The sequence below is a fragment of the Narcine bancroftii genome, chromosome 1, assembly GCF_036971445.1.
Source record: "Narcine bancroftii isolate sNarBan1 chromosome 1, sNarBan1.hap1, whole genome shotgun sequence".
Classification (NCBI taxonomy): Eukaryota; Metazoa; Chordata; class Chondrichthyes; order Torpediniformes; family Narcinidae; genus Narcine; species Narcine bancroftii.
The window spans coordinates 213,155,215-213,169,176 of NC_091469.1; the positions used below are offsets into that span (position 1 = coordinate 213,155,215).

At 41.8% G+C, this 13,962-nt stretch overlaps 1 protein-coding gene across 11 annotated transcripts in view; it reads left to right on the forward strand.

Moving 5' to 3' along the window:
- Window positions 1-13,962, forward strand: part of akna (AT-hook transcription factor) — a 153,084-nt gene that overhangs the window by 88,355 nt on the left and 50,767 nt on the right. For 8 of the 11 annotated variants that reach the window (XM_069890189.1, XM_069890228.1, XM_069890207.1 and 5 more), the window contains one exon: window positions 4,628-4,740. In XM_069890189.1, coding sequence (XP_069746290.1) covers window positions 4,628-4,740 — 113 coding nt within the window. Of the gene's footprint in view, window positions 1-4,627; window positions 4,741-7,461; window positions 8,451-13,962 lie in introns of those variants that run through there. The other 3 variants (XM_069890247.1, XM_069890250.1, XM_069890220.1) reach the window with 3 other exon arrangements.

The window sequence follows — 13,962 nt, forward strand, 5'->3', positions numbered from 1 at the left end:
ATCAGATTTTTATCAGACAAGGGAAAAACCAGACTGGACTAAGATGGAACTAGATACAATAGGGGAAAAATAGTGGAAAATATACTTTATAAGTGGGATGAAAAGCTGGTGCAATATAAAAACTCACTAGTACTGCATCATTTACTTAATAGTTGGAAGAAGATCACTTAGAAAGGAAAAAAATGAATTATCAACTACCAAAATTACTATTGATGCAAAATCCGCTAATCCCTTTTACAATAGATAACCTTTCCTTTAGAGAATGGGAGAGAAAAGGAATCAAAAGAATAGAAAATGGTTTTTTGGGAGATAATTTATTAACATTTGAACAGTTGAAGTACAAATATGGAATAACTCATGGTACAATGTTTGCATATCATTAATTGAAAGCTTATTTAAAGGATAAAGTGGGAAACAGCTTGAGATTACCTGAAGGAAGCAGCTTTGAATATGTGATTACAGACACAATGATAGTGAAAAGATTTATAACCAACATGTACATTAAGCTGCAAGATAAGAAAAATGAAATAAACTATAAACCTAAGTAGAAGTGGGAAAAGGATCTAAACATAAAGATAAAAAATGAAGTATGGAAAAAGTTATGTTCTGGAGCTATGAAGAATACAATAAACACAAGGTTATGCAGGATACAGTATAATTGGTTACACAGGGTATATATCACTCCTCAAAAATTAAAAGAATGGGATTCAACATTATCAGATAGATGTTTTTGACGTAAGAAGGAAATGGGAACAACATTACATGCAACTCGGCATGTACGAAAGTAAATACGCTTTGGGAAGAATTAAATCAGGTGCTAAATAAAATTACAAAAAATAACATACCAAATAAAACAGATATTTATTTTAAGTAACATAAGAAGTAGAGAATTAGGCCTCAAATTGGATAAAGTGCAAAAAAAAATTCATTATGATAGCCTTAGCAATAGCAAAAAAATGTATAATGTCAACTTGAAAAATGGAAGAGTCTGAGAATACAGCAATGGTACATGGAAATGAATAAGTGTATTCCATTGGAAAAAATAACATATAATTTAAAAAATAAAGTCACAATATTTGAACAAATTTGGGAATCATACATGGAACATATCAGAGAGAGCTTGCCTACGATCTCCATTCCCAAAAATGAGAATGAAAATGATAAAAAGACAAAACTACTAGATTCAGTGTGTAATAAATAGATGACGCATTTTTCTTGTTTATTTTCCTTTGTGTGAAGATATTGTTTTATGATTTTATTGTGTTGTATATTTTGAATATTTATGGGTTTTGGAAGAGGGTGCGAAGAGGGGAGGGAGGGAATGGGGGGGGAAGGGGAGAAAAGACCACTGTGTAAATTTAATGAGAAACGTTTGTATATATTTTAGTTGATATGGTTCATAGTGTGAAAATTTTAAAAAAAGAATTGCTGGGGACTCAACCAATATTTTTGCAACCTCTCTAATAGTGACAGGACAGGTCCCAGAGGATTGAAGAGTTAATGTTGTACAATTTTTCAAAAAGAGGAATAGAAGTATAAACTGTAATATTATAAAACCCTCATCAGTGGTAGGGAAACTATTGGAAAGGAAATCTCAGATAGGATTTATGCATATTTGGAAAGTCATGGTTGGAATAGGAACAGTTAACATGACTTTGTGAAGGACAGGTCATATCTTACCGATTTTATTGAGTTTTTTGAGGAAATGGTTCAAGGTTCCTTTTATTGTCACTTAATACTATGAAAAATGTAATACACATCAATCATAAAGCAAACAGAGAGTCGACTCGACCATCACCCAGTCCTGCTAACAATAAGAGAAGTAAAAGAGAGATCCTTCAGTGTCACTGAGTGTCCATGGATTCGCCTCCAGTGCTCCCGCGGCATCTGTTCAGTTCATTAGCCACCCAAACTCCAGATCCAAATCTCCCATATGACCAGGGAGCCTTCAACACCTGATGCCTTTGTGGGAGTCTATCTTGGCCTCAGCATGTTCTCGAATCCTGGTCCAATGCCTGGTTCCTATGAGCTGGTGTGCAGCAGGTATGGGTCCTTCAGCTGTTGAGCCTTTGCTTGTCTGCTGCCCCTCACAACCGCTCACCTTCTTCTTTTGGTATGTTGGGCCTGTCTGCTGCTCCAACTTTGGTTGGTTTAACCTCTGTGGTTAAAGGATGTTGAAAAAAAAATCTACATTGGCTTCTCTAACTGGCTGTTTAAAGCCTGTACAGAGCTGTAGGACTCTGTGGAGCAGTGCTGTTTCTCAGCTCCCTGCTCTCCCAGGTTCATACCAGAGGCAGCAGCTGTGGCAGTACCACCATTTTTTTGTGTCAAAGATGATGGATGCGGGTGGAGCAATGGATGTTATCTACGTGGACTTTAATAAGGCATTTGACAAGGTCCCTCATGCTAGGCTGATTCAGAAGGTCCTGATGCATGGGATCCATGGTGAGGTGATAGTTTGGGTACAGAATTGGCTGGCCCATAGAGGACAGAGGGTGGTGATGGAAGGCTGTAATTTGGACTGGAGGTCTGTGACCAGTGGTATTCTGCAGGGATTGTTATGGGCACCCTGTTGTTTGTGATGTATAAAATGATTTGGATGGGTAGGTACTTTTGGAGATGATACAATGATTGGTGGAGTTGTGGACAGTGTAGAGAGTTATAAAGAATACAGCAGGTTAGAGATCAGAGATGGGCATAGTGGATGGAGTTTCATCCGGACAAGTGTGAGGTGTTGCACTTTAGAAAGTTAAATGCAAGGGGAATATATACATTTGGTATGGGAGCTCTTAAACGCATTGATGTGCAGAGGGATCTCAGGTTACAGGCCCATTGAAAGTGCCATGCAAGTAGATGGGGTGCCAAATAAAAGGAGGCATTTGGTATGCTTGGCTGCATTGGATGGGGCATAGAGTAGAAAACAAAAGATGTCATGTTGCAGCCATATAAAAGTTTGATGTTAAAGTTTCTAGTCACCTAATTGCAGGGAAGGATGTGGAAGATTTTGAGAGGATGCAGAGGAGATTTACCAGAATGTTGCCTGGAATAAGAGAACATGTCTAGTTCACAGAGCTAGGCCTTTTCTCTTTGGAGTGATGGTCGATGAGTGATGACTTAATAGTATTGTGCTCTGCTGTTCTATATTCTATATCACAAGGTTTATCAGGATGTTGCCTGGTTTCAGATAGTATTATTTATGGAGAAAGATTGGACAAACCTGGGTTGTTTTCTCTGGAGTGTTGGAGATTGGGGGAGACCTGAGAGAAGTTTATAAAATCACGAAAAGCATTGATAGGGTGGACAATCATAATCCTCCCCCCCCCCCACAGTAAAACGATCATATTCATGAGGACATGCATTTAAAATGAAGAGGGTTAAGAGAGATGTGTGGGTAAATATTAACATAGAGAGTGGTGGGTGCCTAGAATGGGCTTCCAGGCGTAATGGTGGAAGCAGATATAATACTAGCATTTAAAAGGTTTCTATATAAACACCTGTATAGGAAGGAGATAGAGGAATATCTATCAGGTGTCAGCAACAGATTTTAGTTGGATTTGGACATGTCCAACACAGACATGTGGGCCAAAGGACCAGTTCCTGTGCTGTACCGATCTATTGTTATACATTAATATAGATGACGAATTAGAAACAGTTCATTACACTAGATGAAAAACATTTTGTCCTGAACACTTTTAGGTGTATTTTGTGGATTTTGGGCCATTGATCACGAAAATCACTTTAAAAATGTTCCTTTCATGAGCCATTTTTTAGATATTACCTATTTTTGTAATTTCTTGTCATATTTTAAGTCTACTAGTATATTGTTCACAAAGCAAGCTGTTTTGATCAGTCAAAACATGTCAGTGTAGTCCTATGCAAATGTTCTCTTAGGCCTGGGCATGTTTCATCAGGATCGATGCAGACAGGTTATAAAAGCAGCTCACACATGCAGATGCTGTGCATTACATTGCTACAAATCGAATGCATGTTGATGTGCATGTTCTTCACGCAATAGCATAGTGAGGGTTCTTAACAATAGGATTTATTGTCTTCAGGAAGATTCATTACAGCAGAAAGGTGTTGACAATGGCGCAACAGCTGCGATACATTCTGTTACATTTGTGGCAAGTAAACATTTAAGGCTCAAAGACGCAGCGTGTCTGCACTTATTAAGAAAGCCTTTGAGCTCTACTTTGGTTGCAACATTGGTGACCAAGACAGACCTGGGCTCCTGACTTTGTTGTGCAACATGTGTAGTCAACCTGAAAGCACTATTATGCTATTAAACATGTTAAATTTAATAAAAGATAATGTCATTTTTTTTCCAACTTCCTACATTATACAGAAAATCTGAAATTATCTTGGTCTTCAACTTGAAATTGTCTATCATAATCCCCATTTTTTTTTCAGGAAGCGAACCTTTTGGGGGAAAATATGCTGTTTAATGTTATTAAGAAAAATATTTTTTGGAGGTTTTGCCATTGAACATTCCAAAGCAATTAAATGTCTGAGTCTCCTCCCTTGTCTTGCCACTGAACGATTCATATTTCAAATCAGTAGAGTTTCAGATGTGTTGTTCCCAAATTGCAGTCACGTTTTCAGACATCTTTTTGATTATTTTCTAAAGGAAACTGAAACAGGAAGATGAGGAGGAGGAAGAGATGTGGAGAGGCAAAAAATCCTCATCAGGTCAGAACTGCTCAAAATCCTTCCCTCACGTTGCTTCGGAGCTAGAAATCAGTAAGTGTGCTCAAGGAGTTTTCCCACACTAATCAATTCTGCTTGGCAAAATTCCCGACAATTTGCAACCAACAGGGTGTAGAGTTATGTGTGTTCCAAAGCTCAGCACCATCTCTGTTCCCATGCCCTCTTATTTCATCTGAGTGGTGTTAGGTCTGCTTTGTTCATGAATGAGTGAGACAAACACCAGACTGAGTCGAAATCAGGGTTCTTTGTTCTTTATTACCGGATTGTAACACTTGCGACTAACCATGTTAGTCGGAGAATGCATTCTGCCGTTATCAGCAAAATGGTGATTTTTTATACCCTTGGATACATGCTTAGAACATCATCATATCATTACTTGTCCAATGACTAAAACTGTTGCTATCCTTTCCCTGCTAGCTTCCTGCCTCTCAATCCATCAATGTCTCTCTTATCTTGTAAGTACAAGGATGCATTCACATCTTGTTACAGCCCTGTACATTCCCATCTCATGATGTTTTACCTAACAGGAGTACAAGGACACCTCCCCTTCTTGTTACAGCCCTGTACAGGGTAACTCCTTACACATTCCCATCTCATGATGGTTTACCTTACAGTGGCCATGGATGTAATTGGGCCCCGTTACCTCTGCTCCCAACTACACCCCTTTGCTCTTCAGCGCATTATCCCACCAACCAGTGCCTCTTGCTTGGTTCTGTTGGCAGTAGTTGAAGAGTTACATTTTTATCTCTAGAGCCAACGTTACTGCTGAAATTGGCAATGAATAGAAGGAATTGGCAACCAGAACAGACTGCTGGCATTCTGGCGGAATTACTAGTCTAACACCTGGAGTACTGGTCGACTGATCTGCTGACAGCAAATCCCAGCTGGGGAAATAATTAAGTTAATTGTATAATTCAGGAATAAAAATGGTGGTCATGAAACTGTTGAGCAGTTGGTGAGTTCACCTAAGTCCCTCAGAAGGAAATGTGCCATTCGTACCTGCTGCAATCCCTATGTGAGGTACTAATAGTCCCTTTCAAATGGTTCATGGTCTTCCCTGCACAATATTGATACATAATTTTTGGATGATATATAATTTTTTTGATCGAGTTCCTCAGACAAAAAGTCTGTTCTGATTGAGAAATGACATGGCTCCAACTCCAGATAGTTTCCTCCGCTCACTCACTTCTCGTTGATGGAGAGAAGGTTTTTATGCTACTTGATTGTGAAGGTCTTGTTTCATTCCACACAAGGCCTTGAATCTTGCACTCAGTAGAATGAAGTGATGGAGACCTCACAAAGCCTGTGTTCAACCAACTCGCATCACATATCAAAACATTTTCCCCTCTGTTGAAGACATGTTTGGCTGGTAAGAGTGCCAAAAGTTGGAAATGGGAGAAAGTTCAGAAAATTGAGAGGAGGAATAAGTGCATTATCATATGGTTGGCAGCTGGTTTTCAGTGGAATGTGACAGGATCGGATCCTTACTACAAAGCTGGTCACAATTTAAATGCCTGAATGTAGCACATTCAGGTTCACAGATGATACAAAGGACAGTGAGAACCTGAGCTGTGAGGCAAAATGGAGATTGCAAAAGGAATATATTATGGTTGAATAAAGAAGGTGCTTCATCCTTTCTTTAACAAAGGATGTGGAATCAGAGAATTGTTAAAATGGGAAACATTCATGAGCTGGAGGAAGTGGTCAGTGTGGCTGAGGAAGTGGGTGTGAAGGAGGAAATGGTCAGTGTGGGGGAGGAAGTGGGTGTGAAGGAGGAAGTAGTCAGTGTGGGGGAGAAAGTGGGTGTGATGGAGGAAATGGTCACTGTGGGGGAGGAAGTGGACAGTGTGTGAGAGGAACTGGGTGTCAAGGAGGAAGTGGTCAGTTTGATGGAGGATGTTGGAGTGAAGGAGGAAATGGTCAGTGTTCCAGGAGGAACTGGGTGCAATGGAGGAAGTGGTCAGTGTGTGAGAGGAACTGCATGTGATGGAGGATGTGGCCAATGTGTGATGGAGGAAGTGGCCAATGTGTGATGGAGGAAGTGGTCAGTGTGTGATGGGGATGTGATCAGTGTGTGGGAGGAACAGGGTGTGATAGAGGAACAGGGTGTGATGGAGGAACAGGGTGAGATGGAGGAAGTGGTCAGTGTGATGGAGGAACTGGGTGTGATGGAGGAACTGGGTGTGAAGGAGGAAGTGGTCAGTTATGGATGGAACTGGGTGTGATGGAGGAACTGGGTGTGAAGGAAGAATTGGTCAGTGTCTGGGAGGAACTGGATGGGCTAGTTCTCGAGGCATTGGAACTGCAGAGCAATTTTGAGGAGTTGGGTTGCACTGCTGAGCTGGTTTGTTGCTCATTGGTTCAGATTCTTGCTATGAGAACTGGGAGATTGTCAATTGATGGTTAGCTGCCAAGCTGATTGTGACAGGATTCCCCACTGAACAGTCTGATCATTCTCTTGTGTACATGCTTAACAATCAGCATGAAGACTCTTTCATATTGTGTGGATATTGTCTCATATTGATAGCTAAGGGTTGAATTATTTCTTTGCTCCAAAAATGATTGAGACTAGGAAATGCATTCCTTCATTTCTTTATTTAGAATGAATATTTAACTGGTCATTTGTAATTTTAATTGCCACACTTTTAGAATCCCTTGATTTGGAGAAGAAAAATTAAACACTGACTGGTGTTAGGTTAAAAGATTCAAACTGTTATATTCCTTTTAATTACAAATGTTTTGTTACTAACACAGAACAACTGTCTTCACTTCAACATTTCAATGAGAAAACAGAAAAAGAGATTAAAAAGAAGTTAGTCACTGAAAGGAGAAAGGAAGAGAGCATGAAACCCTTGAACTTCAGGAATGAAGAGGCAGCCTCTTCAGTGCCAAGGCAGCAAAAAGCAAAGCAGGGAGGGAAGCAGAAATGTCAGAATTCAGATAGTTCCTTATATTGGCTCAAGAATCACCTTAACCTGCAGCGTGAAACTATGGAGGAACAAAGGAGAAGTAATAAGTTATTGGCAGAACTTATTGAAATACACAGAGATATTAAAACTTTCATCCAGAAAATCAACTCTTCACTCAGGATTTTAGGCTTCTTCCATCAGAAGAAGGCAAAGTATTGCTATAATTTGATGTGACAACCAAAAATGGTCCATCCACAATTCACTTCTAACCCCAGTCACTCTCTATCTCTCTCTCTCTCTCTCTCTCTCACTCACTCACTCACTCACTCACTCACTCACTCACTCACTCACTCACTCACTCACTCTCTCTCTCACACACACACTGCTGATATGAAGTCACTCACCTCCTCTGCGATCTGCAGGCACTGTAGTGTTGTTCTGATCTTGTGTGTGGGCACTGGTCACCTTTAAATCTCCTTTATGGGGGCTGCTGCCAACAACTTTCACATACCGGTAATCCTGAGGACTTTACTTATGCATCAAACACATGGAATTGTAACTCATTTTGGGCATTTTTTGTATGAATGATAATTGTATGATCACCTTGTCTCCTACAATCCCCTTCCAATGCAGCTCCTGATGTGACAATGCCTGTGTTCCTCAAGGCTATGCCTGTCCTTTATTTGGGCTAGTTATCCTGGAGCACAGGTTTTGCTGGGCATGGACCACACACAGCAAACAGTTTTGGCTACCGACTCTGAAAGCCAGAAAATATTCCCTTTACTTTCAGTGATTAATCATGGTAATAAAATTCAAATAACACCTTGTAGATAATGTGTGTGTTTCATTGAAAACAAACTTGGAGGAAACGTGAGTCAAGATTTCACTCTGGTGTTGGGTCTCCGTCAGTGGCACATTGACAAATACAATGGTCTTGTCTTTGCTGAGCATTCCATGTGCAGTCCGACCCATGTTTATTAGACCCTGATGCCTGGTCAATCCTGATCGAAGGTATTGTCTTTCAATTAAGTTTCAGGCACCATCAGTATTTAGAATCAAAGTTAAATGCAGTGGCCATTAAAGATTTAGAGCAGTGGTTTTCCAACTGCCCCCTAAACTTGCTATGCCATAAATGCTCTGCCTTAGTAAGGGTTTGCTTAAGGTGGTATGTCAATGGAAAGAAAAAGGATTGAAAACCACTGTTTTAATCGTACATCATTGACTCGTTATGTGCACAATTTCATAACTCCAAAGGAAATGGGCCAATGACAATTTTTCTCAAGTAAAATATTTCAGTAACAATTGGGTCTAGTGCAATGATTCTTAGCCTTCCTTTCCCACCCACATACCACCTTAAGCAACCCCTTTCTAATCACAGAGCACTTATGGTAGAGAGATTGCTCAAGGTAGAATGTGAGTTTAGGGGGGCAGTTTGAAAATCATTAATTTAGAGGAACACAAAAACCCCAGAAAGCAAAAGGCAATCAATATTTCTGGCCTGAGCCTGTCAAGATTTTCCTGTTTACCGACAAAAATTGCAGATGGTAAAACAATGAGCTCTGGAGAAATTCAGTGGGTCAGGCAGCAACCATGGACAGAAAAGATAGATATCAGAAAAGACATCAATAAAATAGAAAGAGTGCAGAGAAGATTTACAAGTGCATTGCTGGGACTTGAGGTACTGAGTTACAGGGCAAGGTTAAACAGGTTATTCCCTGGAGCATAGAAGAATGAGGGGAGATTGAATAGAGGTATACAAAATTATGGGGGGTGTAGATAGGCTATTTCCACTGAGGGTAGGTGAGATACGTGGACTTTTTACCCCCTCCATAAATCTTCGTCCGCGAAGCCAAGCCAAAGAAGAAGAGGTGAGATACAAACCAGAGTTTACAGGTTAAGGGTGAAAGGGGAACACGAGAGAAAACCTTTCATACAAAGAGTTGTAGGAGTGTGGAACAAGCTGCCAGCTGAAGTGGTGAATGCGGGCTCATTTTTAATATTTAAGAAAAATTTGGATGGATACATGGATATGGACTGGGTGCAGGTCAGTGGGACTAGGCAGAATAATTGTTTAGCATAGACTAGAAGGACCAAAGGGCCCATTTTTGTAATGTAATGTTCTATGTTTCTATAATTCTAAATATCAGTGAATGTCCCAAGCTGAAACATTGACCATTTATAAAGTAATGCAAGATCCCTGAACCAAACGAAGCCAGAAGAGCAAAGATTTGGGTGGGATGAGAAGATGCAATACCCAGCTCTATGTGCTGCAGGGAGCACACACTACAACAAGGTTCTGAGAAAGTTATCTTTGTTCTGGCTTCACATGAAAGGAAGCTTTCTTCTTAAAGGTGGTGCGTGGAGAAATTGTGGAATTATTAATTTAATAATACAACACTCTAACCCTCTTGTTGCCATACCTTTTTCTTAATAAATGACAGAAAAGTCCTGATATTGTGAAAGCATCCACATCTAAGAAGACATTTTGTAGCTGTATACACAATGTGACAATAAGAGGAGAAATCTTACGGCAAGTAATTCCACAAAACTCCACAAAGGCTCAGGTCAGGAGCATGATGGAACTCTCTCCACTTGCTGCTTGAGTGCGTCAACAACACGCAAAATGCTCGACACCATCCAGGATACCGCAGCCATTTGCTCGACATTCCATTCCCAACCATGACCTCTCTCCACCATCCACACACAAGAGCAGCAGTCTGTACTATCCACAGGATGCACTGCAGCAGCTAGCCAAGACTCGTGAAATGGCTCACCAAACCCAGCACCTTCACCAGGTAGAAGGACATGGGTGCAAAGGCATGGAGTGACCACCAGCTTGAAATCGCTCTTTGAGCCACGCACCACCCTGATGTGGAAATATATCGCTGTTACCGCGCACCATCATTGGGTCAAATCCCCGAAACTCCCAACCTAACAGTTTTGTGGGTGTCCCACATCTCAAGGACCGCAGAAGTTCAAGACAACTCCCCACCCCTTTTCATGGGCAATTAAATGTTGGCTCAGCCAGCAAAGCCCACATCTCTTTCATTAAAAAAAAACTGCTACAGCACCGTTTCAACAAAAAGGAATGCAAGTCGCAGGGGGGGTGGGGGGATGCTGGGGCCTGATGCACAGTCAGGGAGTCCAATTCATTAAATTGTGATTCAACATAAAAATATCAGCAGTTAACACTGCTGGACTGGAGTTAGATAGAAATTATCTTGTTGAGCCTACCCCCCTCCACCCCTTACAGTTTGGACATGGATGACTATAAACAAGGTGATGTGGTCAATGAGAGCTGTTAAGTAATCGGTGCTCTGTGATTAGTAAGGGATTGCTTAAGGTGGGATGTGAGTGGGAAGGGAAGGTTGAGAATCATTGCTCGAGACCCAATGGTGACTGAAATATTTTGCTTGAGAAAAATTGTCATTGGCCCATTTCCTTTGGAGTTATGAAATCGTGCACATAACGAGTCAATTAGATATGATTAAAACAGGGGTTTTCAAACCTTTTCTTCCCACTCACCTTAAGCAATCTCTTACTAATCACGGAGCACCGATGGTATAGGGAATACTTAAAGTGGTATGTGAGTGGAAATAAAAGGGTTGAGAACCATTGGTCTAATGGCAAAGCAAATGCTGGAGGAGCTCAGGCCTGAAATGTCAGTAATATTTCTATACCTCCTCTGGACACTACAAGACTGGCTGAGTTCCTCCAGCATACAATGTGATTTTACCTCAGTCACAACATCTGCAGACTTCTGTGTTTCAGAGGATGATAGAACAGCCCAGCTTCCACCACCTCCCGGCTTTGTGTTCAAATTTGTGTGCAAATAACTTACCCCGCACATTCAAGCTATGTACGCCCCCAAAGATTTGGTATTTCCACCTTAAGAAATCCATGCTTTTCCAAATGCAAGTAAATCCTATGTTTGAAAATCTGAAACAATATCTTCCCTCCTACCTATAATTTGCTGGATTATCCCTATTTCCCTTCTTAAACAAAGGAATAACTGATTTATTTCTAGTCCTGCAGCCAGAGAATATACAAATATCTCTGTCAAAGCCCCACTAATCTCCTTCCTTTCCCTCTCAATAACCTGGGGAGATACCATTAAGTTCTTTAATATTTAAAAGTCTACCCACTTTCTCCTTGATATCAACATGACCTAGATTATTAGCATGCCCACACTAATCTCACGATCCTCCATATCTTTCTCCTTGGTGAATACTCCGCCCATTTCCTCTAACTCCAGGAGGAAATTTCCTCCAATGTCCTTGAGATGACAACACTGCTGTAAGCGGCAGTCTTGCCACTGGTGTGGACCTGCGGGGAGCGAGAGAGCAGAGATGCAGCGGACCCATGGGGTCTGGCCATCCGGTCGACTGCTGTCGGCTCCACACGGGCTTGGAACGGCCCATTGAGGGAGCTGACGGTGATTTTATTTGAGATCCCACGACCTCGGGACCTGCATCCAAGATGGCAGCACCTATCAATCAGCTGCAGCCAGGGGGGCTGCAGACCCCAGAGAAGCTCAGGACTGAGGAGGGCACCAGAGGATCGGAAGATCACCCCCACCCCCACCCCCCACTTGAGAAAGAGAAGCGGAAGAGACGACCCACAGGACTGTGACTGTGGAGGTGGACCAGTGAGAAGGCTCTGCGGCTGAGGGACCAGTGCAAGTGGCAGGCTGCTGGCAACTCGAGGCGAGGAACCCACAGAAGCTGTGGGCTGCTGGAGATTGGCTCAAACTGGCTGGAGGGGACCAGGTATCGGATCTGGAGCTCGGGTCACTAATAGTTGGGACTGGACTCTGGGTGTTTGCAGTAGCTGCGGAAGCGCTAGAGGCGAATCTACAGACCCTTAGTGACTCTGGGGGGACTCTCTTTTGCTTCTCTCTCTGACTGTAAGTCTGTCTGTAAGAGGCACTTGGGTAATTCTGGCCAGTGGTGAATCTGTCTGCTTTACAGCAGGCAAAAAGAAATTTCGTGTAATATGATACTGTTTTATTACTATGATAATAATTTGAATCTTAAATCTTGAGTGGTCATACCTCTCCCTACTTACCCATTTGTTTTTAATGTATATTTAAGAAAATCTTGGGGTTTTCATTTATCGCACTAACCAAAGGAATTTTTTGATAACCTTTTTTGAGTTCTTTCTTAGTTCCTCTATATACCTCAAGGGCCTCAACTGATTTCAGCTTCCCTAACCTTACAAATGCTTCCTTTTAATTTTTGAATAATTTTAAACAGCTCTCATCATCTTTGCCATCCCTGACTTTCTTCCTCACTGGGACCAAGAATTCTATTCAGGTGGTCTTTCAGTGAGTCCCACAGCTCAGGTGTGGACTGAGCCACTAACAGCTGCTAGCTCCCCCCAGCTCCTGCCTCGTACTGTTGTAATTTGTCCTTCCAAATTAGCACTTCCTGCCAGGGTCCCTACTTGTCCTTATCCATAAGTATCTTCAATCTCCAACTAAAACCTCAATCGCTTGGCTGGGCCATTTCTCAGTACAAGGCCCAGTTTTGGCCCCCTTCCTGTTGAATGAACTCTGCGATTCGCCGGTCCCATTGAAGCCTCCGGCACTGAGGATGACCCAGCCAACACTGGGAAAATTAAAGTCTCTGACTATGACAATCCTATTGCTCTTGTATCTTTTCATAATTTGCTTCCGTATCTGTTCATCTGTAGCCCGCAATTTATTGGGAGGCCGATACAATGAACCGATTATAGTGATTACACCTTTCCTATTTCTGAACTCTACCCATATTGTCTTCACTCGACGAGCCTTCCAATGTATGATCATAATGACGTGTTCTCTCCGAGACCTGTCATGACATTTACTCTGGTCAATTATGCAGCCCTCTATCTCTTTCACACTCATTGAATCCTGCAACTCTGAACTGCCAGTCCTGTACCTCTCCCAACCAAGATACTGCAATGACTGCAACATCATAGTTCCACCCATTTAGTTCATGTGTGCCTTATCTATAATACTCCTTGCATTGAAATAAACACACTTCATCCTGTTATTAACCTTCCTGTCAGATTTACCTGTCTAAACTCCTCCCTTTCCCTCCATCTCCCACTTAGTGGTCACCCCTTCCAGGCTCATTTAGCCCTGCTTGAGCATCATTAGTAAACCTCCCAGCAAGGATATTGCTACCTCTCCAATTTAGATGTTCAGGTCCCACCTGCCCTGGAAGAGAGCCCAATGATCCATACTTCTGAAACACTCCATCCTGCATCGTCCTTACCCATGCATTTAACTGGTGGATTAACCATTAGGCTGAGTAGGCTGAAGTCTAGGGGCCCAGAGGGGAAGGAGGCCCAAGCCAACCAA